We start from the raw sequence: 26,350 nt of genomic DNA, 5'->3' as shown, positions 1-26,350 counted from the left end.
TTTTCTTTTAATCTCTTTTCTCTTTCTTTTTTATGTTTTTTTTGTTTTGTTTTGTTTTTTTGAGCATCAGTGCTACTCAGGGCTTACTCCTAGCACTAAGCTCAGGTATCACTCCTAGCAGTGCTCAGGAAACCATATGAAATTCTGGGGGATGAATTGGGGTTGACTGCATCATGCAAGGCAAGCATTATAGCTCCTGTACTATCTTTCCAGACAAGCATCATTTTATTAAAGTTCTGGTATAGAAGAGTTAGAATGTGGCATTGGGCCTGTATCAGGGAGAAATTCATAATCACTGAGAAAGACTCCTGAGACAATGTCATCTTGAAGATGGAAGAGTACTGACTTATTGACAGAAACTAGGAATGTCACTGTTTATTATGCTCTTCTCCTGGGGAAAAGTATTTACATTTATTTTCACATGTGAAGTGTTCTTTGTCAACTAGAAGTCTTTATCTTCTCAATACTGCATCGCTTGTGTTTTCCTCATTTGTTTACTTGGTTTCCAACTCATTCCTGTATTGCTGTATTGTGTGCAGGCTTCTGTCCCAGGAACCATGTGCTGGGGCACAGTTAAATCTGTAAGATGATGTGTCATGGTTCTTGTAGCTTAAAATGTCCGCATGTCATAAATAAGGGGTCTAAAGTTCTTTTTTATTCTCTTCTCATAGGACAACAGCTTTGAACAGTTCATTATTAACTACTGTAATGAAAAATTGCAACAAATCTTCATTGAACTTACACTTAAAGAAGAGCAGGAGGAATATATACGGGAGGTAATGTCGAACCTTAAGAAAAAAAATGTTTCTTTTCACCAATAATGATTTGGAACACTGATAGATATAATCCTAATATCAGACTTTTTCATGTGTAACCCTATTTTTTAATTTTTTGGTATAATATGTATACATACTGGAGGGTGTTTTATTTGTGCTGCTGTGCTGCTGATATTCAGAACAATATTCAATACAGAGCAGATGATAACTAAATGATATTTGACAAATAACAGTCTCACTGAATGTAAAGGAATGGCATGGCAGAAGGATAGTCTGAGATGAATGCAAGGACTACACTGATGTATAAAGGAGCAAACTATAGATACAGTACAGGTAAAAAAAGGTTTATTAATCAGTTTAGTAATATGGGTGACTCAGATGACATGCTAAATGAAGGCCTCAGACTCAACAAATTACATACATATTACATGATTCTATTTCTGTGTTGTTCTGCAGAACAACACTAGAAAACTAGAGATAGTTGTCAGTAGTCATGAGAGATTGTGACTACTAAGAGGTAAGAGGGAATTTGGAGGACTGAGCATGCTGATGATTATATTTTACTTTTCCAGAATAGAAGAGAACTATGTAACCAAAACAATCACATTCATATAAGTTTGATCAGTATTAAGAATTTGTCTAATCCTGATAAACATTGATTTTTTTTAATTTCCCAATAAAGTTAGGTAATATTTTATTGAGGGTTTACTTTGTCAGGCATTGTTCTGTACAAATTTTCTACTGTAATTTTAGAATAGTCAAAAGTAAAGTTTACATAGTCCTTTCTATCTTAATTCTAAAACATACATGGTTTTCACTCTTCATTATTTCAGAAATAACTTGAATTAATTCATTACTCTGTATTTTGTACTTTTCCACTTATGTCTTAATCTTTCAGTAGCTTTACTTAATTTTTTTTATTTTTCCATAGTATCACTTTATCTCATGAAGAACATTGAATTCTCTCTCTCATTGTTGATTTTTCTAATGTGATTGTTCTCCCCAGAGGCTTAGTAAAATAATCCATTCACTTGAAAGCTAAATCATAAATGTTGCATCTGTTTTAGAAAATTTTACACTTGTCAGGCACCTTTTGGTAACATAAACATCCTAAAAGCCAGATTCATTCTTTTCCTGTCTTCTCATAATAAAGAGAATGCCCAGTCTTTGATCTGTTACTTAAAACAGCTTGTCTCAAACACTTCTAAAAGTATATAGGAAGTCTCCTTTCTTGCTGTATGAATGAAATTTCTTCCTCTAAGAAGAAAAAGCACTGTTTACACTTATGGGCAGGAGGTTCAGCAGAGGCAGAAGAATCTGAGGAAATTTGTCTATGTAATGAGCAATAAGACTCATTGCATAGATTTTTGCAAATCCTTATGTTTGAAAAATTGACTGGACTTTTTTTTACATTTGAAAGGTTAACTCCTCTACAATAAGGGATTGACTATAAAATTAGTTTTTTTTCCTGGTGATTACAAATTAAGAACTGAAAATCTAGGCCTTGGATTCTTGGGGTCAAGTTCTGGCTTATTTCCTTATAAACTTTGTAAATATACACAGAGTAATAGTGAGCCAAGGGTTTGTTGAATAAATGTTTGGCTGTGGGACAGGGAAGTGGCATGGGAAATGGCCAGAGATGGGAGAGTGGAATGGGAGACAGTCATACAGGTCAAGGGGGCATGCTTCCATCAGAGCCTTGTGAGGAGACATAACTGCACTAAAACACTTTTGGGAACTGGAAATAGTATTTGTGGCTCTGCTTTTTAAAAGGGAACGTTCAGAAAGGAAGTGAATTGTGACTAAACGTTTGTAAAAGTGTCTTCTAGCTGATAATTTTGTGTCTTTTTATGGGATTTGACTTTGTTCCATCTTGTTTTTTAGGACATTGAGTGGACACACATTGAGTATTTCAACAATGCTATCATTTGTGATCTCATAGAAAATGTAAGTGCTGGGTATAATGTTCTCAAGAATTTCTTAATGTGTGATTCTTTCCTTAAAATTATTTCTCTCCTTTTTATGTCAAGTTTTAGTATTTTGGCACCTTTGTTTAGGGAACTGTAGAATTTCAGTGGCTTTATTAGACCATTAAGGAGTCCTACACAGTCCTTTGCACACATAGCTAAACATTTTGATAATTAGCCGTCATCATCCAATCGTGTTTCCTGTCACAGAACCTGTTTATGGCATTCAGGTACCCTGAGCTAATCCAGCCTGACCACTGTGTTGGAGCCCAGGTCTGATTCCCAACTCCTCGAAATGTGACTGGTAATTAGAGGAGACTTGAAACTGATGTAAAGATCCGGCCAATTGAAACTACCTGCCGAATTTCTTAAGACTTTAGCAACCTTTTAAAATATTATTCTTTTTTTCTTTTTTTTTTGGGGGGGAGGGGTGGATTTTGGACCATACCCGGTGATGCTCAGGAGTTGCTCCTGGTTTGGGGGACCATATAGGATGCCAGAGATAGAACCTAGGTCCATCCTGGGTCAGCCACGTGCAAGGAAAATGCCCTACCGCTATGCTATAGCTCCAGTCCCTTAAAATATTCTATAGGTGTCATCAACCAGATCATTATTGGTGAGGATGCAGAGTAAAGGAAACCCTTTATGTATTATCAAGAGGAATGTGAATTCTTGCACCTGCTAAGGAAAATAGTGTAGGCGGTCCTCAAAAAATTAAAATGTGGAATGTGGTCTAGCAATTTAACTTCTGGGTTTCTATCCAAAGGAAAGAAAAAAAAAGGAAGAGGAAATAACTGTATTTCCTTTTTAATTGCATTAGTCACAATAGTCAAAGCACAGAAACAACCTAAATGTCTATAGATGACTGAAGGAGATATATGATACACATGTGTCTGTTTTATATGTAAATATGTAAATATATGTTATGATGGAATATTATTTAGCCATTCAGAAGCAATCCTCTATTGGTTATAGCATGGGCAAGCTTTGTGGCTTTATGCTCAATAAAATAAGCTTGCTAGGAATAAAGCTTATATAACTGCTTTATGGAATTAGAAAATGTCTTACAGATGTAGAGTAGAATGGTGGTAGTTAGGGACTGGAGAGATAGGAGGTATTGGTTAAAGGGCATAAACATTCAGAATGTTAGAAGATTAACCAGATCTGGGTATGATGAATAGCGTCAATAAGCCTGGTTTGTAACTTAAACATTACAGGAGTATATCCACAAAAACAAAAAAATGGCAGTTATATTTTCACAATGGAAATGTTAAGTATTACTATAGTGGTTATAATTTTTCAAAATATGTTTGCCAATTTAATACATTGAACATGCCTTAAAGTTGATGATCTGAGAGGTCAATCATACCAACTGGACCCAGAGAGATAGCATGGAGATAGGGCATTTGCCTTGCATGCAGAAGGACAGTGGCTCAAATTCCGGCATCCCATATGGTCCCTGAGCCTGCCAGGAGTGATTTCTGAGCATAGAGCCAGGAGTAACCCCTGAGTACTGCCGAATATGACCCAAAAAAAAAAAAACAAACAAAAAAATTTTTCACCAAACTGTGGTCAGATGAAAATAAAAGAGAATAAAGGGATGACCTCCAGACCTAAATTTAGTGGAATGATCATGGGTTGGCCTTGCCATGATTCTGAGAACTTACATAGGGAGAGAGATGATACAAATGTCTCTGGCTAGAGGTGACAGTGGCCGGACAGTGGTTTAGGTGAAAAAGAATGTAAATGGATTAAAGATGCTTAATGTCTGGAAAAGTGCTGGTTACTTGATTGTAAGCTTTCTGAATTCAAGATTTTCATTTGTACATCATATTTTGTGGTTATAATATCTTAAGTTAGTTGTGGGAAGGCTGATTTCTGTGTGAAAATATGGAGCTTGTTTTATGCTCAGGATTACTCACTACTAGCCTTGATTGTCACAAGGTAATTTGAAACAGTTCAGGACTTCTTGTCCTACTGTCTTTGTAACTGACAGTGGTGGGTGTTAGATTTCAAGATCTCAATCACAGTCGCTAAGGAGCAAATCACTTCCTATTCATCTTTGCTAATCCTTTTCATAGCTGTAATTAACCAATATCTTTTCTCTTAGTTTTGAGAAATACTTTTGAAAGCTCTATCTTTGATGAAATGGAACATACAAAAAATAATAAATCATTACTACTTTCCACTGAAAAAGTCACTTTGAAAATTTCAAACAGGTGTTAGTGTGGCCATTGCATTTCTAGCTAAAGCAATTCAGAATTTTTGTCTGAATCTGGAAAATCAATGGATTTCCTGAAAATGTTTCTGGCAAATTTAGTGGCCAGTCATTTGCTTTACAAAATAACCTCCAGAATTCATGACTGGCATTTTTTTCTTCCCATCATAAACCGTACACTGCACATAATGTTTTTCCTTGAGAAGCAGAATGATATTCTTTAAAAAGAGGTGGGGTGGGGTGGGGTGGGGCACACCTGGAGGTAAAACTTAATTTAACTAAATTACCTCAGGCAGAAATCCCCTTGTCTATATGATTGAAGAAACTCATGTGATGGGAGGAGCCTGATAACCTAAAGGAAATATTCCCTTCCAGCATGAAGCAACAATCATGTTTATTCTAGAGCTCTTGTGAGCCACGTGATTTTCTGAGAGTCCTACACTTCCTTCGGTTTTGTGTGGAATGAATAAACACAAGCCAGAGGATATCAGGGCCTTGTGTGGAGAAAGAAAGAAAAGCGGGGGTGGGGGGGTGGGGTGGGGGGTGGGGGGTGGTTGCCATGATTGAAGTGGGTGCGACTCTTTGTGGGTGGAGTGGATGCTTGCTTATGGGACCCTGAGGGGTGGTTGAAGGAACATTCCCCTTTATTTTGTTCAGTAAAAGATTCCCAATTTTTTATTTGGCATATCCAAACCCACTGCAGGTTTGTTTGTTTGTTTGTTTGTTTGTTTGTTTGTTTTTTGGATGCTTATGATCATGGAATCTGAATGCACTGATAGTAAATGCTATGTTTAACATCCATTTGGAAATTTTATATGGAGAAATTGTATTCCAAACAGACTTTGGAGGAACCAGAGAGATTGTACAATGGGTAGGGCAGTTTGCCTTGCACTCGGTTGACCCAGCTTCAAGCCCCAGTATCCCAACTGTTCCCTAAACCCACCACGAGTGATTTCTGAGTACAAAGTTAGGAGTGACTCCTGAAATCCACATGGTGTGGTCCCAAAACTAAAAACAAAGAAACAAAACAGTAGATTTTTGAAACACAGCTTGATGGCATCAATCATGAAAGGCAGCATTCTGGATCATATCATGAACTTTATTCAATGATAAGCTTTATTTTGAAAACACAAACAATTTGGCAACATCTGACACCAATTCCATCTCCACATTTCCAGTGATAACTGAAATAACAATGATTTGGGGATTTATGGTCACATTAGAAACACGATTGCTACCTTTGTTTCTTAAAATTTTTAAAGCCATTCCTCTCATCTTGGAGCTTGAACCTGCCATTTATCTTAAAATGAATTTATGTTTTCCATCAGCTAAAGTGCCTAAGGTTACCCAGGAGACCCATTCAGTAGGGGAAGCAGATGGGAGGGGAAGAGAAACAGGGACTCACCCCCTCCCCAAACACACACACACACACACACACACACACACACACACACACACACACACACACACACACACACACACACACTACTACACACCTGAGATGCATTAGAAGAGGAAAACTGTAGTGACTTTTTTCTGTGGTCTTGATCCTCTGCTTATTTGTAGCAACTGGATGGAATTTTCTGGTGACTTAGGTTGATTGTGTTTGGTGGTATAATTAGGAATAATCATTAAAAGAATGCATTGAGGAAGGAAGGAAACCTTTTTTATTTCCGTTCTCCCAGAACACAAATGGAATTTTGGCCATGCTGGATGAGGAATGCCTGAGGCCGGGCACGGTCACTGATGAGACCTTCTTGGAAAAGCTGAACCAGGTCTGCGCCACCCACCAGCACTTTGAGAGCAGAATGAGCAAATGCTCCCGATTCCTCAATGACACGTCCCTGCCTCACAGCTGCTTCAGGATTCAGCATTATGCGGGCAAGGTACGGGGAAAAGGGGCACCCATCGAGGCTGCAAGATTCTCCCTCAAAGAGGGGCATTCTCAGCAGTGCCCACTAACAAGGAGAAATCAAGCCAATTGATGAAAGAATCCATTCATGGTCAATGGCAGGGTGTTAAAAAAAAAAGTCATATTACCTATTTAGAGGTCAAACAAAAATGGGAGGACTTCATGAACTATGTTTCAAAAGTGGGTATTTATGATGTTCCATCTCTGAGTTACCCTTAAAATAAATCTAGCAATAGCACAAATAGAGATTTACCAAGAACTAAAAAAGGCATTAATACTTATTTATTGAAAAAGTCAATATAGATGAAACTAGAATTATTTTTTTATTTCTGATTGTTAGGGCTTGGAGGAGGAGTGGTAGAATATGCACCTAGTATGTGCAAGGCCCCAAGTTTATTCTCCAACACCACTGGATCCTTCGTCCCCCTGCTCCACCAGACATGACATGATGCTCCCTGAGCACGCTAAGCTGAGCTTTGCTAAGAGTAACCTCACTCTCTTGAGCACTTCCTGCTGTTTTTTTCTTTTAAATATTGGAACTTAATAGGTTTTATTAATTTTAAATTCCTTTACATTAGCCTACACTGTAAAAAGAATGTTCTGTATTGGAAAAATGGCTTAACTGACTGAGTACATACAAACTCTGCATATCTGCCCCTGGCACAGAGCCAGGAGAAGCTCCAGAGCACCTCCATGTGTGACTCCAAAACAAAAAAGAAATAGATGAATCAATGTATCCGTCAATTTCTCTTTCGGCTTTGGATGTCTGTGAATATATCGGTCTTCTCACTAGCTTGCTTTTCTCCAGTCTGCTTCTAAATTGACTAGAATGGACATGTGTGAACTAAGACAAATAAAAGTAAACCCTTCAAAACTACAGAGAAAACGAAAATTCTCTGAAAATGTTATGATAACATTTGGGGAAGTTTATTATTGCAAATCCTGAAGGGTAAGAGAATGTATTTGGAGCTCTTCTGGGATGTCGACAGATGGGATTTAAACTGGGAGGCTAATTCAGTATTAGCATGTGACTAATGTGTTGAGGCTTTTCTGATGCAGCTGAAATATAGATTTTCTTGGAATATTTTTAAATATTTTTGGACACACTGACATGCATCCTGTCAACCATTGAGTCTTGTCTGTTGCTCCTAGGTACTATACCAGGTGGAAGGATTTGTGGACAAAAACAATGACCTACTCTACCGTGACTTGTCCCAAGCCATGTGGAAGGCCAGCCACACCCTCGTGAAGTCTTTGTTCCCTGAGGGGAATCCTGCCAAGATCAACTTGAAGCGACCTCCAACTGCAGGCTCACAGTTTAAGTCCTCCGTGGCCACCCTGATGAAAAACCTACAGACCAAGAATCCGAATTACATTAGGTATTTACACACATCAACCGCTTCAGACAGGTCATCTGTAGAGGCCCTTCTCAGAGGGTCATTTTCCTGGTTGCTTAAGTTCCAGTGTGACTCAAGCACCTATAGCTCAAATAGTATACTCTACTGTTTGTTGAAAAAATACTTGCTGTTCCTCCTTCTCCTCCAGAAAATAAGGAATTTTAAAAAAAGGAGAGGAAAGTATGTGAGAGGGAATGGATTGTTGGCACAGAAAAGGGTATTATTCTCAGCTTTGTGTGTGTGTGTGTGTGTCTGTGTCTATCAAAATGTGAAATTTTTTATGAAGACGAATAATGTTTTCACCTAAGACTTGTAAGGTTCATTTCAGACTCTTGTTATATTACCTTGAGTTTGGTATTAAAGCTAGTGGAACTTTTCTTAGAACTGTGGTGTTAAGGAAATAAATACTTCTTTTCTTTCTTGTGAGAATGACAGCCTGGGAAAACCAATGATTCCTAGAGCAATTTTAATTTTTTCCCAGTGAAGGGAAAATAACTCATTAAAAAGCCTTTTGTGCCTTTGCGCTCAAGGGTATCTTAAACAGGGCAATTTCAAATTCAGCAAAGACCAGTTAGCTTTAGAATTTGTAGTGTGTTTCATTGCATGCCCCTCATGCCTTACTTTTAAGTAGCAGGGGCACATTTTTGCTTTTTTTTATTTGTTTCACCCAGTGGTTATACCTCAGTTTATTACAGAAATACTGTGAAATCTGTGTTACTGTGTGGTGAAATGTTATGTGTGTATATTGAACTACAGAATGGGAGGTATGTATCTAACAGATCAGATTTAAACACACACACACACACACACACACACACACACACACATACACACACCTTCCTTCTGTATTTGACTTTGTAGATTCAGTTAGGAAAAAACTAATGTGAAGACCATAACTGATATTTATATTACTAAAAGATATAAGTAGGCAAAATCCCCATGTTTGGTTACAGTCAGTTAAAAATACTCTATTTTTACTGGCTGGAGCGGTGGCACAAGCGATAAAGTATCTGCCTTGCTCATGCTAGCCTAGGACGGGACCGCGGTTCGAGCCCCCAGCGTACTATATGGTCCCCCAAGACAGGAGCGTTTCTGAGTGCATAGCCAGGAGTAATCCCTGAACATCACCGAATGTGGCCCAAATAAATAAATAAATAAATAAATAAATAAATAAATAAATAAATAAATATCCTGAATTCAAGGATAGAAATAATAAAAAAACTAATTAGTTGCTTTTATCATTTTTCAATTGAAGCATCTTTAGGAAATACATAATTTAACTGTTTCATGGGAGTGTAATTTTCATAGATAACAGGTATAGACCCTATGTTAATAGCTCAATTATTTTTTTCACCACTGTATACATTTAATAACTACCACCAAAACCTGAGTTTATTTTTTGTAATTTGGGGGGTCTTGCTCAGGTTTACTCCTGACTCTGTGCTCAGAAATCACTCCTGGCAAGGTTGGAGGACCACATGGGATGCCCGGGATCAAACCTGGGTCGACCATGTACAAGGCAAATGTCCCAACCCATTGTACTATTGCTTGGTAACATGGAAGAGTTTTATCTCTTAAGAAACTTTCTTCATTCCCAGAACTTCCCTTTTAGTTTGAATTAAATCCAATATAATGATTATATTATTATACATTTTATTTTTAATCTAAAATGTTTTGAATTTCATATTTTATGTTAAGGTATAGATTTTTATTCATATGTTATGCTTTGACACCATATGTTAAAATGAAATTTTAAATTAAATTGCTTTTCTGCCTTTGTGAGATATTTCTTGAATGCATATGTAGCATTTTAGGTATAAATTCACAAGTTTTTTACATTGGCCTATTTGTCTATACTTAAAGCCAAAGAGTGGCCATTCTTTTATAAATGTAAAAGGTAAGTGACCAGAGACATAGTATAGCAGGTAGAGCATTTTTCTTGCATACAGCAGACCTGGGTTTGATCCTTGGCATCATCTTCTGTGGTCCCCTAAGCACTGCTCAGAATAATTCCTGTCTGCAAAGCCAGGACTAACATCTGATCATCACTGGGTGTGACTCCAAAACCGAGTATTATAATAAAATAAATGTAAAAAGGAAGATATAAAACAAGATCAAATGCAGTACAATTGAATTGACCACATATTATGTGTGTGGAATTTACTTGACAGTTATAGCAAGGCAAATAGATCCATAAATGTTGGATGATATATTCATTTAGATACAGAAATTGCTGCAATTAGATTGAAAAGTAAGAATGACTTAAGCCCAACTAGTTCTTGTGTGATGATTCCAGTTAGGGCTCCAAAACTAGGAGCATGCACTGTACCTTGTGGCTCTACTGATCCCTCTTCCATAAGTATCATGAAAGATGGCTGCTTCTGCATTCCTAGTGAGCCATTCATAGAACTGAAGGGGAACAAAAACTGTCCTTTTAGAGTCACACCCTCAAGTGACTTAAGCTATTTCCACGCTGTTCTTCATAATCAGAACTTTTATTAGTTTTGTGGCCTCATCCATAGGCAAAGGAGGCTAGGAAATGCCATCTTCCCTTGAACAGTAAAAGAAGAGATAGGAAGTTAACAGCATCTGTGATGGGGCTGGTGAGATAGGACAGTGGTAGGGCATTTGCCTTGCATGAAGCCAACCCAGGAGGGACCCAGTTTGATTCCCAGAATCCCATATGGTCCCTGAGACTGCCAGGAGCAATTTCTGAGCACAGAGCCAGGAGTAACCCCTGAGCACCACCAAATGTGGCCCAAAAACCAATCAATCAACTTTAAAATAAAGAATATTAAAAAAAAGGGGGGGGGCAGAGAGATAGCACAGCAGTGTTTGCCTTGCAAGCAGCCGATCCAGGACCAAAGGTGGTTGGTTCAAATCCCGGTGTCCCATATGGTCCCCTGTGTCTGCCAGGAGCTATTTCTGAGCAGATAGCCAGGAGTAACCCCTGAGCAATGCCGGGTGTGGCCCAAAAACCAAAAAAAAAAAAAAATATCCATGATCTTTATGCTGGTGATACTGTAATGCCCACGAGTCTTAAAGATACAACTTGTTTGAGTCTTTTGTATGCATATTCTTTGTATAACTATCAGGTTTTCTAGTTCTTTCCATCTCACTCTCCACTCTCTCTCCCCAGATAGGAGCTTAAATTTCATCTGAATGGAATAAGACACTTTGTGCCCTTTTTTTGTCAGACGACTTTCAGCTAGCATGTTACTGTCATTCATTCGTGTATTTTTATATATTATAATTTGGGAGGGGAACTGAACTGCTCTGTATGCAGTATTGCATTTATTTTTAAATTATTGTAAAATTTTTATGTTGTTTTTAAAAATAACTAGATGTCCTCAGAATAGCAGCCCTAATTTAAGGACCTTGAACCACTCAGCCATTGAGCTCTGTCTCAAGCTCAAGACTTTTAGCTCCTCCTGAATTTAACTACTAATAGTTTGGGTGTTTTTCCTTCGGTGTGACCAGACACTGATTACATCTATAGTTAACATATATTTTGTTATGTGTATCGTATACTCTAGTCTTTAAGCTAAAAAATTAAATATTAAAATCATAAGGGGGTCCGAAGTGATAGCACAGCAGTAGAGCATTTGCCTTGAATGCTGTGGACCTAGGACGAACTTGGGTTCAATCCCCAGCAACCCATATGGTCTGACAAGCCTGCCAGGAGAGATTTCTGAGTGCAGATCCAGGAGTAACCCCTGAGCACTGCTGGGTGTGGCCCCAAAACAAAACAAAAAGATTATAAGGAAAACACATTTATGGGGATATATACCATTTATTAGTATTGCATGTATATGGCTTATAGGCAAATCTTTGTAGACGTGATTTCCCCACAGTTCCAGCTTCATTTTGCTCAAAAAAATTATAATCATAGGCCAAAGCAATAGTATAGCAGATAGGATGTTCCTTGCATGCATCTGGCCCAGGTTTAACGCCAGTGCCCCATATGATCTAATGAGCACCATCAGGAATAATCTATATGTGCAGGCAAGTGTGACCTAGAAACAAACAAAAAAAGAATTATAATCATCAGGAAATAATTGTGTGTGTGTGTATATATATATAATAGAACTTGGGCAGATTCAGAAAAGGTGTGATTGAAAGGTAAAATCTTTCTGTCCTTCAGGTGTATCAAACCAAATGATAAGAAAGCAGCACACATCTTCAATGAAGCGCTAGTATGCCATCAGATCAGGTACCTGGGTCTCCTGGAGAATGTTCGTGTGCGGAGAGCAGGCTACGCCTTCAGGCAGGCCTATGAACCTTGCCTAGAGAGATATAAAATGCTTTGTAAACAAACATGGCCTCACTGGAAGGGACCAGCAAGGTAAGAACTTTATAATATCTAATAGCGATATTTGAAAGCACAGAAAGTATGTGTTGTTTTCTTTACTTGCTGAAGGGCTGAGTAGTCTCTAGAGAATATTAAATGTAAATATAAATTTTAAATGTAACCTTTATTTAGAACTTTCTTTATGGGGAAATCATTTTTGCTAATTCTTGATTTATTATAGGGGCTTGGTATTTTCTCTCCATTTCCATTCATTGTTGTTATTGTTGTGATTATGGGTATAGATTGGTCAGACTTGGTTGTTGGTAAACCAGAGTTTGAATTAATTTTGTTGCAAGCATAATTGTTGCTGGCATATGGGACGTTGTGGAGAATTAAACTTAAATTCCATGTCTACAAGATAGGCACTCTATCACTTATTGTACTCCTGGGCCTTGATTAATGTAGACCTTACACAGAAAGATGGAATTCAAAGCATCTGGGATCACTACTTTCATCTTTTTGCTTTTGTCCCTACTTTCCACTTTTCTATGGAGGACTATAGACAATCTGTAGGAAGGGATGAGACATTAGCCCAGATTAAGAGAGACAGACAGACTGACAAACGAAGTGTCTGCCATAGTGGGAGTGGAGGTGGGGGTGAAAAGTTGGGAGGGTAACTGATGTCACTGGTGGTGGACAGCTGTTGGAACATTGTAAGATTGAGACTCAACCTGAAAATAGATCATTAATTAACTAATTAAATAAGTAAAAAGAAGTAGATACAGGAATTTTTTTGTTATTGTTGTTTTTTTTGTTTATTTTTTGTTTGGGGCCACACCTGGTGATGCTCAGGGGTTGCTCTTGGCCATGTGCTCAGAAATCACTCCTGGCTTGGGGGACCATATGGGATGCCAGAGGATCGAACTGCAGTCTATCCTAGGCTAGCGAGGGCACTACCACCACTGCTTACACCACCACTCTGGCCCCATGGAATATGTTTTAAATTAGTGCTTCCCCAGGTGAGGAAAGTTAACGCGGAGTGCTTAAAAATCCAGGGGCCTTGGATATAGCTGAACACTACTTTCTGATAGTAGGCTTAAAAAAAGGTAGATTTCCAGGAGAGCACTCTTCGTTTTCCTAAAAAAAAGTAGGCAGTCAAGTGAATATACTTGGGAACCTCTGGGTTGGTTTGCCAGTGTTATTTCTACTAGTAAAGCTGACTTGGAAATGACAATATAGACCCAGAACTACTCATCTTCTCTGAATTACACAAACATCCAGGCCAGGTGAGCGTAGCTCTGTTGGTCTTTCAGCTGTCCCCATACACAGAGAACTTGATAACTTCCAGAAGAGAACCAGCCCTTGCTTCTACAGTCATTTTCAGCTTTTGAAGGCTGAGCAGTGCCCCTTTTGCTGCAGATTCCATCTGCTCTCTTGGGGATAAGTTTAGAAGGATCTGCATAACAATTACCTGGGTGAGGCAGGAGTGGAGGGTTTGCATTTGTTATATTAGTTCTGCTTTCATATTTTCATTGGCTCTGGCCTTCCACTGAAGCATCATCATCATGATGTGGCCACTGATGCTTGTAGTTTAATATCACAATAATGGAAGACACAGATAGTCTTCAAGTAGTCCCCTCAGCTAATGTTCCAGGTATTCTGGTTAGCATATGCCTAATATACTTGCAGAATATTCACTCCCTCTCTGGCACTAAGCCTCAAGTTGCTTAGATAATGTTTCATTTTTATGGAGTTGATGTTGAAGCCTAAATCCAGGGAAGAGATATTTGGCTGAGTCCAGACCTGGTTTTCTCCACCTGAGACCTATTTATTATTATGCCTAATTGTTTTAGCCCATTAGTGCTTCTCGGACTATGGCCAAGATCTTGGGCAGAAGCAATTTGAATCAAATATATGATTCAATACATGAATATATGAATCAAGAGATTTTAAAATAGATCTGAATTTTCCACACTACCCTCTTGACCCTAGTTGGTTTATTGTTCTGGGCATATAGGACAGAAATACTGCCTTTGTGGATGAAATCAAAACATTAGTTTGAATATCAAGTGTTCTTAGATTTTGTAGTTTACTTCAAGTTTTTTAGCTTTTATAATATTTAATTTGTGGGATCCCACTTGAAAATTCTTTGGAGATGCTTTCTGAAATTAAGCCATATTTTGTGCCACCAAGAACCTGATAACATGATTTAAGATGTGATAAACAATTTTTTGTAACTCAGAAAACTCTTATGTTTTTCTTTTTTTTATAGAGCTGGTGTGGAGGTTCTTTTTAATGAATTAGAATTTCCTGTGGAAGAATATTCTTTTGGTAGATCAAAGATATTCATCCGAAACCCAAGAACAGTATGTAATCAAAGCCTTTACACTCTGAACTCTCATTAGGTCACATAAACATGGTCTTAAAAGTATTTTAACTTTATGACTTTGCTGAAGATGGAAACAAATGTCATATTCTTTTGTTTATCCAAAAATGTCAAGGGAATGGACAAAGAAGGATTGGTGGGATTGCTCTTTTCTTTGCCATGAAATAGCAAAGTCTTTGTGCTAATAGAGTTCACAATTCTTATGAAGTCATAAAAGAATATGTGAATACACAATGAGGGAAATTTAGCCCATATTTTAAGTCTGAGTTATACAATAGTTTTAGGAAAGACTTATTATGCTATATTCTATTAATTTGGTGTATAGGAAAAAGTATTAGCAGTATAATTTTAGGTAGGACTCTTATTTAGAGATGAATGAAAAGCTGAAGTATAATTAGTATAATTATAAATAGCCCTTGCCTAGTAATTTATAAATTTATTAGCACTTGGAATTAAGAGCAATTTGGCCAATGTTTCTCTCCCATTAATAGTTGTATCCTAGTGTGAGGTAGACCTCAGCTTATTTTTCTGGCCTATCATGATTTGTCAGCAGTTCAAGTACAAAGTATGGATCTTAAACCCATTCATTAAAATATAATTATTATTTTTTAATCTCTCAAAATGATTGACTTTAATCCCAGGACATTTTGCCTCCTGAAAATATCTCCTAGGTTTGCTCTGAGTTTGGGGAAGAGTTTTGATCCATGCATTATCATTTCTTCTTAGCTATTTAAGTTAGAAGACCTGAGAAAACAAAGGTTGGAAGACTTGGCCACCCTCATTCAGAAGATCTACCGGGGCTGGAAGTGCCGCACACACTTCCTGTTGATGAGAAAGAGCCAGATCGTAATCGCTGCCTGGTGCAGGAGATACGCTGTGAGTGTAGCCTTCTTATCCGTAATGATGATGCTTGATTGCAAATCATATTTAGCAACTATGCTATGGTATAGTTGTTGCCTGTTTAAGCCTCTCTACAACTTCATGAACTGTGTACTCTTGTTCTTTATTTTTAATAGGGGCTACCCCCCCCCATAGTACTCAGGGATCCCGGGGCTACTCCTTGTGATGGCTGACCCAGCAGTATGATACTTGGGTACTATGAGTAATATACTCAGGAGTGTTCATGGTACCATCAAGTACCAGGAATTAAAGTTGGGGCCTCTCGCATGTTTTACACTTCAAGTGATAAATACTTGAATTCTTTCCCCAACTCTACCCTTGTCCCCTTTTAAAGATGAAACTATTAAGTTATTAAACCACTAACTTGCTCAGTCACAATTTGGCAGAGATGGGGTTTTGTCCAGAATAATTTAGTATATCAATGTCTTTAATGAAAGGATGAATGGAAAGATGGGATGAATGGGTGGGTGGATGAGTGAATGGCAGCAGAGGGAAATTTTTATCTTGAATTTGCTCATCATAATAGAAAAGGCAATTACCCTTTTGACTATGGTAAGATCAACAAAATTTTTGGAATAAGTATTTCAAAATACGTTCTCCATTGTAGCAGCATGAGTAAAAAATGACTCAAATTCATTAGAATGCTAGCGTAGTTCAGGACTTAAAACAGTTTTAAATCCCTCTATTTCTTTAGTATTTCACCTCATTACCAGAATCACTAATATTTACTTAATTGAGAATTTCTTTTTGGAATATTTTTACTCACTTGATTCTGAATATTTCTTTGAAGGAATAGACAGGCCTTCAAGATTGTGCCTCAAAAAATAAATTTTAGTGCTAAGAACAATACTCCTCTGGGCTGGAGTGATAGCACAGCGATAGGGCGTTTGCCTTTCATGCTGCTGATTCTGGATGGATCTGGGTTCCATCTACAGCCTCTCATATTGTTCTCCCTCTCCAACCCTTCCATTCCTGAGCCTACGAGGAGCAATTTCTGAACTCTCAGAGCCTGGAGTAATCCATGAGTGCCACCAGGTGTGGTTCCTCCTCAAAAAAAAAAAAAAAAAAAAAAAAAGAACGCTCCTCAAATACATCTTAATTTTGTTCCTGTCACAAGAAAGTGAGTTAGGAAATGAATTAATGATCAGATCTCCTTTAGGGCATTTATCTTTCCTCAGCATCGAGAGATTTTATTATGAAAATATCTGTAAGCAGGGCATAATTTGTGCTGACATATCATCATTTACTTTGTTTTAGTGCATTATTTTTTAGTTGTAGGAATTAATGTTATACTTAACTAATTAAACTAAAGAAAAGACACTTCAAATAAAAGTAAAATTAGCATAATACCATTAAAATTGCCTCCTCTGTTAGAAAAACATAATCAACCATACAAGTGTTATAATTTGAGACTGTTCAGTCATATTATTAACACATTTTTTTCTCCAAAGTCTACAGAAGCTCAGAGAGCTATTGTCATCTGATTGACAATATGTGGAGTGATAATTGGCCTTTCTGCAGATTTATAATATTGCTATATTTTCTGTTCATTTGAGAAAGGAGGGCCCAATAAACAGCCAATCCTCCTAGTTTTTCTTATTTTGAGACAGTTAAGCAGATTTATGATTAGGAATTAACTGAATTCATCTATCTTGAAGTCTACTGATATTTTTAAAGAGGCTGCTCTATGGGATGTAGGGATAGCAAGATAAACAATAACAAAAAGAAATTAATTCCTGACCCCCTGGTGTTTATATCTAGCACAGAACAATATGCATTTAATCAAATAAATAATGGGAACAATTACACATTGTGCTGGGTGCTAAGAAGGAAAGAGAACTGTGACTCAGGATGTGACTTTATATATGACAGCCGAGAAATAGCTTTAGGGAGAGGCCATTTCATCAGAAAATTGAGAAAGAAAAAATTAATAACCAAAGAACACAAGAACAGCAAGTGCTCTGTACCCTTTCTCCCAGTTTAGAGCTTTTGTATCTGCAGATAAAGAAGTTAGCAAATTAGTTCTGATTAATGCATAAGTGCAATGCAAGTAATATTCACTGGAGACTGGAAACAAGTCATTTTCTCAGGATACTCTTTCAGTTTCCCCGTCCTTGATTTGTATCCACTTCCAGTCCTTGAATGTTGGATGAATTTAGATTCATAGTCTCTGTATTCAAGGACTCTATGCAGAGCACAAGCTCAATACCTTTGTCGATTGATAGTCCTTCACTTATATTTGTTAACTGAGTTCCCAGCTTGAAGCAGAGTTAATGCAGCAAAACTGAAAGGAACTGCATATGTTCAAGACTGATCTTATAAGGAATAAGGTGAGGAATGGCACCATGAAAAGCAACCATTCACCCCAAAACAAAAACAGTTAAAAAGCAAAGAGAGGACCCAGAAAGCCAATGTAAAACTTGGAATGATGCAGTCTAAGTGCAGTGAGTGGTTCTTTGCATGTGTCTTAACATGACTGTCAAAAGCCTTACACAGAATATCTGTTACTCATGGTGGATCCTGCGCCACTTACAAGTTATTTAATTCTATTTAGCTTTGAGGTCTACTCTGGGTAACTGTAATAATTTAGGTTGTTTGCTAATTTATTCCTTTACATATTAGTTCCCAGAGCTATAAATGAGTGATCCGGGGCCTGAGTGATAATACAACAGGTGGGGTATTTGCTTTGCATGTAGCCAACCCGGGTTCAATCTTCAGCACCCCATATGATTCCCTGAGCACTAGGAGTGATTTCTAAGTGCAAAGCCAGGAGTGACTTGTGAACGTTCCCAGGTGTGGCCCAAACACACTGCCCCACCCTTGAAAAAAAGGAAGTTCCAGAGAGTTGTTTCATTCCATGTGCCAATAGACTATTTCTTAGTCCCTGTTGCATCTGTATTTCAGACCTAGAAGCTGAGCCACTAACATCTTCCCCTTTCATCCTACAGCAACAAAAGCGGTATCAGCAGATAAAGCATTCTACCCTCCTGATTCAGTCTTATACTCGAGGCTGGAAGGTAAGTAGAAAAGAAGTGAGCCTTTGAACTCGTGATTTTAGGTTCTTCAAAAGAATAGTCCTTACGCTTGCCCTGCAGGGAGGCCTCTGGTAGTCTCCTACTCTGTAAACAGATGGAATGAATAAATATTATGGGCCACGCTGGGGCTTTAGCAACCACATCTTGGCTGCTTCCTTTAACTGGTTTTCTTTTTAAGTGCTTTGTTCTCTGAGAAGGAAGTTCTTGAAATAATAATACTACATGATTTCAATATCCTCTTGCCTCCTGTTTGCTAGGGAACCTCAAGTTCAGAGGGCTGCCTCACGCTATTGCCTCTATACTGGCAAGTGTTGCCTGCAGCACCCCATTTTGTAATTTCTGAGGACCCTCTGTCTGTCTGTCCCATGATGAAGGAAAGAGTCTTAGCTCTGGCCATTCTGGAAGAGGTCATGGTAGTGGATCCAATTCCCAGTCCTACATGACAGGGTTAACTTTGAGGGGTCAGTGACTGCAGATGACAGATCAAATCTAACCTACTGCCCATTTTTGTGTATGTGTGTGTATGTGAGTGTGGGTTTTCTAAGCAATTTTAAGAAAACTAATACTACTTCATGAAATACAAAGTGTATAAAAGTAATGCATAGCCATTTTCGTTTACTTCACATCTTGTCTGTGGCTGTTAGAGTATTGCATTGGGTGAGTGGAGAGAGAATAGCAGCCATATCATATGCAAAGCCAAAAATATTTACTGTCTGGCCTCTAGAACTCCTGTTCTAGGTCTAAAATATTTCATTAAACCTGGTCTAGCCATTTTTCTGCTGGCAGACTCTGAAGAATGGATTTTAAGGTAGTTTTTGGGCCTTACATGGATAGAGTCCTGTGTCAGAAATCTTTTGCCTCTATTGCCATTTGTTTAGGCCAAATGATAACCTAGGATCCTGGTAGCTATATCCCATCAAAGGCCAGAATGTAAATCTACGCGTGCATAGTTAATGTAATGACCATCTGCCCTTTCTTCGTAGATATAGATAGATGCGTCTTAGTCTTCATTTAGAATCTTAGAGACAGGGATCAAACTTCGCATCAAACCAGGAGTCCTCTGGCCTCCACATAAATTAGCTTTCAGCTATTGGTTTTGGAACAGTGAGATCATTTTATTTTAGTAAATGTTAAACCTCCCTTTGGAATGCCAGTGGTTAGAGTTTCACAACAGTGGCAAGGCCTACAATGGATTCCTGAAGATCTTCCATCCCATTCTAAGAACTGTTTCAGATATCTAACACACACAAGCATGTATCACCTGATAGCTTCCTTCCAGGAGCCTATTATTGCCTGGAATGCCGCTATGCTGGTCTGAGTATGGACCTTCCTTTCAGGCCCTGTCCACTCACTCTCACCCATCCTGCATCCCAGTCCATAGACCAGTTGTCTGGACCACGGTAGCAGACAAGTGGTTTCCCAACTTTCTGTACTTGCAGTCCAACCACAGTCTGTCAACCTAGGATTAAAAACCAAGGACTTAGATATCTCCCTTACCTCCTTTCCAAGACAGTCTAAGAAGTCTGTCTTCTTAGAGTGGCTAAAAATTCACATCCCCCACCATCCACTTTGCTTTTCTCTCTTGGTTGTTCACCTTCCTATGGATATAACAACTTTTTTTCTCAATCACTGTGAATTTCTTCTGAGGCCTAACATTCTATTTTTCTGGGCAATTCTGTGCCACAGGCTCGAAAAATCCTGCGAGAACTGAAGCATCAAAAACGCTGTAAGGAAGCAGCCACCACCATTGCAGCTTATTGGCATGGAACTCAGGTAGGCCTGAGACCCCTGAGGAAAGAAACCAGGGGACCGCGGATCTTCATTGAGGAGCAAGAAATGTTTCACTGGCTTCAGCTCTGAGCACGCATGGGCCTCTCGCTCTTTCCAACAGTTGGTGAGGGTGGTGGCACGCGCTCTTGCGTTTACCGTGTGGTGATAGCTGGTGTCTCTTCCTCCTCCTTGGGAATCAGCAGTAACCTTTCTCGCCTGACACTTTTCTGTCACTCCTTTTCATATGCATCACAGGCGCGAAGGGAACTGAGCCGGCTGAAGGAGGAGGCTAGGAATAAACATGCTATTGCAGTTATTTGGGCTTACTGGCTTGGATCTAAGGTACTTGAACTGCACCTCCTTCCCTCCACCCTGGAATCCACAATAACTATTTCATTTTGTTAGTATTTCAGGGAATGATGCATATTGATAATTAATGATGGCTCACACTAGTGCATGTCTTCGCATCTGGATGTAGTAAAGCTAGAAATATTAGCGTTAATAGTGCATGGAAGGTGCTTCAGCATGTGTCGGCCAAAAACGGGGGATTAATTGCTTACTAATGAGGCCTTAGTAGAATTGCTCTTGTTTGAATGCATGCTTCATTTCTTTTTATTTTCTCTCAACATGTACTGGTGGTTTCCTAGAAGAGGGGTGTGTGTGCATATGCATGGGTGTGTGTTTGTGTGTGTGTGTGTGTGTTGAGGAAGTGGGGGGGGCATGTTGGGAATTGTGAAGAGTAGGATTAAGTTGCCCTTTTACAATGTGCTGACAAGATAAATGCCTTTATCGCATGCTTTCCAAAATATTAATCCCTGAATGTAATTGTTTGGGGGACAGCTATTGATTATTATCAGAAAAATGTTACATGCAAAAAAAATATTTTTTGATTGTCTTCTGTGATTTAACAGAAAGCTCTGTTCATACAAAGCTAGCTATAATTGCCACTGAAGAATGTCAGGAATCTCAGCATCAGCTGCTTGTTTTCAGAAACAAAGGCCTCCTGAAATACTCGCACTAATCCCCAGGCAGAACTGTGGGCTCTGTGAACATTTTACATTCCCCAAGGGATGAGATTTTTAGATGTTTGGAGAACTTAGAAAACCAAAGGTCATTGCTGCTAAAAAATGTGTATTCTCGTCAAAAGGACCAATAATCTAGTCTTCTGCTTTCAAGACTACCTTGTTGACATTTGCGGCCTGTCTGTGAGAAAAAATAAGACAAAGCAACATTTGTCTGCAGAATACCTTCATTTGAGGAAAACGGACCAGTTGTTCATTCTGTGCTTTCCCTCGAAAATACGTGAAAGGCAACAGATCAGTTAACAAACTGGGGAAAACTTATCTGCAGAGGCAGGTCTCAGACATGGTTATTCCTGGGATTTCCCCACTGGGTGAACTCATTTACCAGTCTCAGGGCTGCCAACAAGAGAAAAATCAATGCCTCGCTATTAAAATAGCATGGCTCAGAATAATGTTGCCTGAAACTGATTTTTACTGCATGTGTTCCTTTTTTTTTTTTTTTTTTTTTTTTGCCACTCGTATATTTGGGGACCTACCCTTGCTGTGTATTTTTGCACAGACTGACTCTTAATATTCCAACTGGAATGAATTTTAAGTTTTGTGTTTTGTTGGAAATTCAGGGAAACCACTTTTGTTTCTTCCAAATTTCACAATGGTTATGCACAACTTGGCTTGCTCCAACCCACCCATGTCAAATTGAAGGTAAACTTTCTGGAATGTACTGGCACTCTAAGACCTTGTGTTGGCACAAAAGGAATGAGGTGACACATTGAATGGCACTTTTCTCTCATTCTAAGGCTTTAGTAAGGGAGCAGAAGGGTGCAGTAGAACTTCCATCCTACTTATTAGAACAAGTAGTAGGGGAGAAGGGGAAAATAGAATTGAAGGAGCAGAAGAGGGATAATAATCTCACTCACTGCATCACTTGTCCTCCTAGAACCAGCTTCACAGACTAAAATACAGCCGATGGCACCAATCTGATTCTGATCTTTGGGTGTTTAATGATTTATGCACCGTTCCGCTATCATTCTGATGCACTGTTCATGAGTTGGCTCTTCTGGATGACGGGGTATCTTTTTCTGGTCATTTGTGCTGTCTGCGTTGGGCTATCTCTTTTATTTACTATCTAAAACATTCTAGGCTCGAAGGGAATTGAAACGCTTGAAGGAGGAGGCTAGGCGTAAGCATGCAGTCGCTGTCATTTGGGCTTACTGGCTTGGACTAAAGGTACTTCTTCAACCCCTTCTCTCTGTTCAGGGTGAACTCAATGAAGCCAAGCACCTACTAACCTTGAGTCAATGATGGATTTTGCTTGCTAATGAATGATCTGCCTCGTATTTCCCATTGTTACCTTGACTGGTTTTATTCCTTTTTTGAGAACAAATCTGCACACTATTTCCTGATTTTACTGTGCTATTTATTTTACTAATAGAATGAAAGCAATTTCAGCGCAACTGATTTCACTCAAGTCATTTTGTTCTTTGATTTCTATTTTGTGTATCTTCACAAGACTAAAGATTTTTGTTGGATATTTTTTAATTGATGACTCAGACCGAGCATAGAGGACAAGTATTTTCTCCACCTGTTTAGCTCCAATGATATCACCTGGAGCAGAGTTTTCCTCAAAGAAATCATCATTCTTTTTTTTTTTTTTTTTTTAGCATAGAAACTAAAGGGTTTTGCATCAGTATATGTACAGTTCTTGATGAAAACAATCAGTGTTTTCTTCAGAATAAAGAGCCCTTTAGATTCAGATTCCTTATAATGTAGGGTGTTTTTTTTTTTTCTTTTTTCAGTGGGCCAGACTTTTTGATGCTTGGGCTCATAGTTACTGTGATGTTGCTCAGACCCTTCTATGCCAGGGACTACCAAACCCAGCCCAGATGCGTTAAGGGTCTCTTGGACCAACCCAAAGCTGCAACCCCTGGCAAGGCTTAGGGGATCATGTGGTGCCAGGGAGGAAGTTGGAGTTAAATCATTGCAAGGCATCTGCCTTAACTCTTGTACTATCTTAAGGGCCTATTTTATTGTTTTCAGTTTAATGCTGGAACAATGTATTTTTATAAATATTTGAATATTATCCCAGAAACCATTAACTGCGAGTCTGAACAACATTTATGCTATCTGTAAACTTTATTTGACAATCTACATTTTTCCCTGACAGGTTAGCCTAAATTTTTATAGTACCTCAGCCCTTTTGTTATCATACTAAATAATCATCAAGTGATTTGTGAAGTAGTTAAAAAGTAGCTTAAATATGCATTGAAGAAGCTCTATTTCAAGATTTCTGAACAAGTTCTAAAGCTTCATTTTAAAAGCAAATGTAGAAATTTTATTTCCCGTTTTATTCACGTCTTAGTTTGCATTCCAGTATGCATAAAAGGTAGAAACAAACAACATTGCATCTGTATTTTTGCTTTCTGTTAACTGCTTCTTCTAGCCGTATCGTGTTTATTTTTATTTTTCTGAGTTTAACTACATGTAATTACAAAATATTTTCACATTAGCTAGATCTGCTAGCAAGCTATAAACAAAATTTATTATGTATTATAAACCATGGTAAACCAATTTTAAATTTAAAAATTTAGTGTGTAGGGAGATGTAAAAATTAACTGAATTCTAGACATATCTTCTTTGTTTTTAATATCCTCCAAAATAAATACCTTACCCATTATGTTATGAAATAAAGTAAGAATTTATTTGAAGTCTAAGAACATGGTGGCTTTATGCTTTTTTGTAAAGGGAATTATGTTGGTATGAGCGTTACTTTTGCCTGTTAAACAATTGGCTGCTTCTTGTAGAAATGAATTTAAAGTCAATTTTTATGACTCCCTGTGTCCCTTTAGATGCCAGAATGCAGTCAGCAGGATTTTACTATCTGTAACTTTACTTGGAAGAAGCAGTCTGTTCTGGCACTAGCAAAATACATATGACTGTGAATTTAATTATAATGATCTTTGACTAAATATAATAGGATTTCTGGAATATTTCTAAGGGTGTTTTTATGTAACCTTTCTTATTTGCTTTTTTGTGCTATTATATTTTCAGAACCAATTCATAGATACCACTTTTTGGTATATGTGTCCCTTCTAATCTTTTAAGTGTGAAATCCAAAAATGGTTCCAAAAATCAGGCAAAACTATAACGGCAGTAAAAATGGATCATCAGGGCTAGAGCGATAGCACAGTGTGCGGCCAACCTGTGCTCTGTCCTGGTATCCCATGTGGTCCCCTGAGCCTTCCAGGAGTAATTTCTGAGTGCAGTAATTCCTGAGCACAACCAGGTGTGACCCAGAACCAAAAAAGAAAAAAAAGGATCATCAGTAATGTAAGAAATATATCAAAGGGGGCCCGGAGAGATAGCACAGCGGCGTTTGCCTTGCAAGCAGCCGATCCAGGACCAAAGGTGGTTGGTTCGAATCCCGGTGTCCCATATGGTCCCCCGTGCCTGCCAGGAGCTATTTCTGAGCAGACAGCCAGGAGTAACCCCTGAGCACCGCCGGGTGTGGCCCAAAAAACCAAAAAAAAAAAAATATATCAAAGGGAGAAATCTCTGTTATAGCATATGGAAAATGTTTAAACTAATCATTCATAGAGCGAATGACTGTGTCACCTAGATGCCTCTAGGAGCCAGACGGTCACATTGATAGATTGAAAGTGGATCAGCAGCCATGGGTCTTCTTGCCATCTGCACCCTGAACAGTTCTTCCAAAGGCTGCCATAGGTTCAGGTCTTCCCACATTGGACAGGGGTGTCACTGTTGCTGGATTCCAGAAAAGTTTTGATTTTGCTTGGGGGCCAGGGCCAGTAGGAGCTCGGCGCTTACTTCTGTACTTCTGGCCATTCCTAGCAGTGCTCAGAAAACCATATGCAGTGTTTAGAATTGAACTGAGCTATATGCAAGACAAGCACCTATCCTATAAAAGAAACCTGTATTAGAATTCTTCTTTGAAGTTCTTTGTTGAAACATTGTATGAACTTGATTAGTAGGTTGCTAGCTTATTTATGGCATCCTGTAATTATCAAAATATTTTCAACATATTCGGTTAAACTAAAAAAACTGAACACAAGACAATAATACATAATGGTAGTGTCTAATCAATTTGATTAATTCTTTTGAACTTAACCCATTGATAACTAGATCATAATAAAAATCTTACTTTTTCCTTGATTAATTCAGCAAACCCCTCAGTTATTTATATTGCTTTTAGACATTAGTATACAGCATGAATACAGCAATGTAGCAAGGGAAAAAATGATGGAAACTGAACTAATAATGTGGTGTCCTAAGTGTGGTGTTAGTATTAAGGATAGGTAGGAATAAAGATGATAAAAGTTAATGTAATTAAATGGAAGAGGAAGGTAGTTAAGAGTCTTTTCAGGTTTTTTGTTTTTTTTGGTTTTTTTTGGTATCTGGGGGCTGGTCACATTCACTTTGTGTGTAATTTGTGCAATTCTAAGGTCTTATCTTCATATGTAGCTTTGGGAAACTGAATTTCTTTAGACAGTCTTTCCCCTGATCCAATGTTAATATGTACCTAAAATATTACTGTGAATGTTATGTAAGTCACTATGATTAAAATAAAAATTATAATTAAAAATGTAAAAAAAAAAGAACAATTTGGAGGAAAAATTACTTCATTTAATTTCCCTTGAAGTTTATTTTATTCCTGGTTA

At 38.2% G+C, this 26,350-nt stretch overlaps 1 protein-coding gene across 1 annotated transcript in view; it reads left to right on the top strand.

The window, feature by feature from the left end:
- MYO1B (myosin IB) overlaps positions 1-26,350 on the top strand; it is a 179,305-nt gene that overhangs the window by 135,636 nt on the left and 17,319 nt on the right. Inside the window, exons 14-24 of the mRNA XM_049773173.1 lie at positions 672-776; positions 2,661-2,723; positions 6,647-6,847; positions 8,026-8,252; positions 12,415-12,615; positions 14,834-14,927; positions 15,674-15,823; positions 18,796-18,864; positions 20,569-20,655; positions 20,908-20,994; positions 22,815-22,901. Of these exons, the coding sequence (XP_049629130.1) occupies positions 672-776; positions 2,661-2,723; positions 6,647-6,847; positions 8,026-8,252; positions 12,415-12,615; positions 14,834-14,927; positions 15,674-15,823; positions 18,796-18,864; positions 20,569-20,655; positions 20,908-20,994; positions 22,815-22,901 (1,371 nt within the window). The remainder of the gene's footprint in view (positions 1-671; positions 777-2,660; positions 2,724-6,646; positions 6,848-8,025; positions 8,253-12,414; positions 12,616-14,833; positions 14,928-15,673; positions 15,824-18,795; positions 18,865-20,568; positions 20,656-20,907; positions 20,995-22,814; positions 22,902-26,350) is intronic.

This window comes from Suncus etruscus, chromosome 5 (assembly GCF_024139225.1).
Source record: "Suncus etruscus isolate mSunEtr1 chromosome 5, mSunEtr1.pri.cur, whole genome shotgun sequence".
NCBI lineage: Eukaryota > Metazoa > Chordata > Mammalia > Eulipotyphla > Soricidae > Suncus > Suncus etruscus.
Note: the sequence above shows the minus strand (reverse complement) of the source record. Positions and strands in the feature narration are given on the sequence as shown.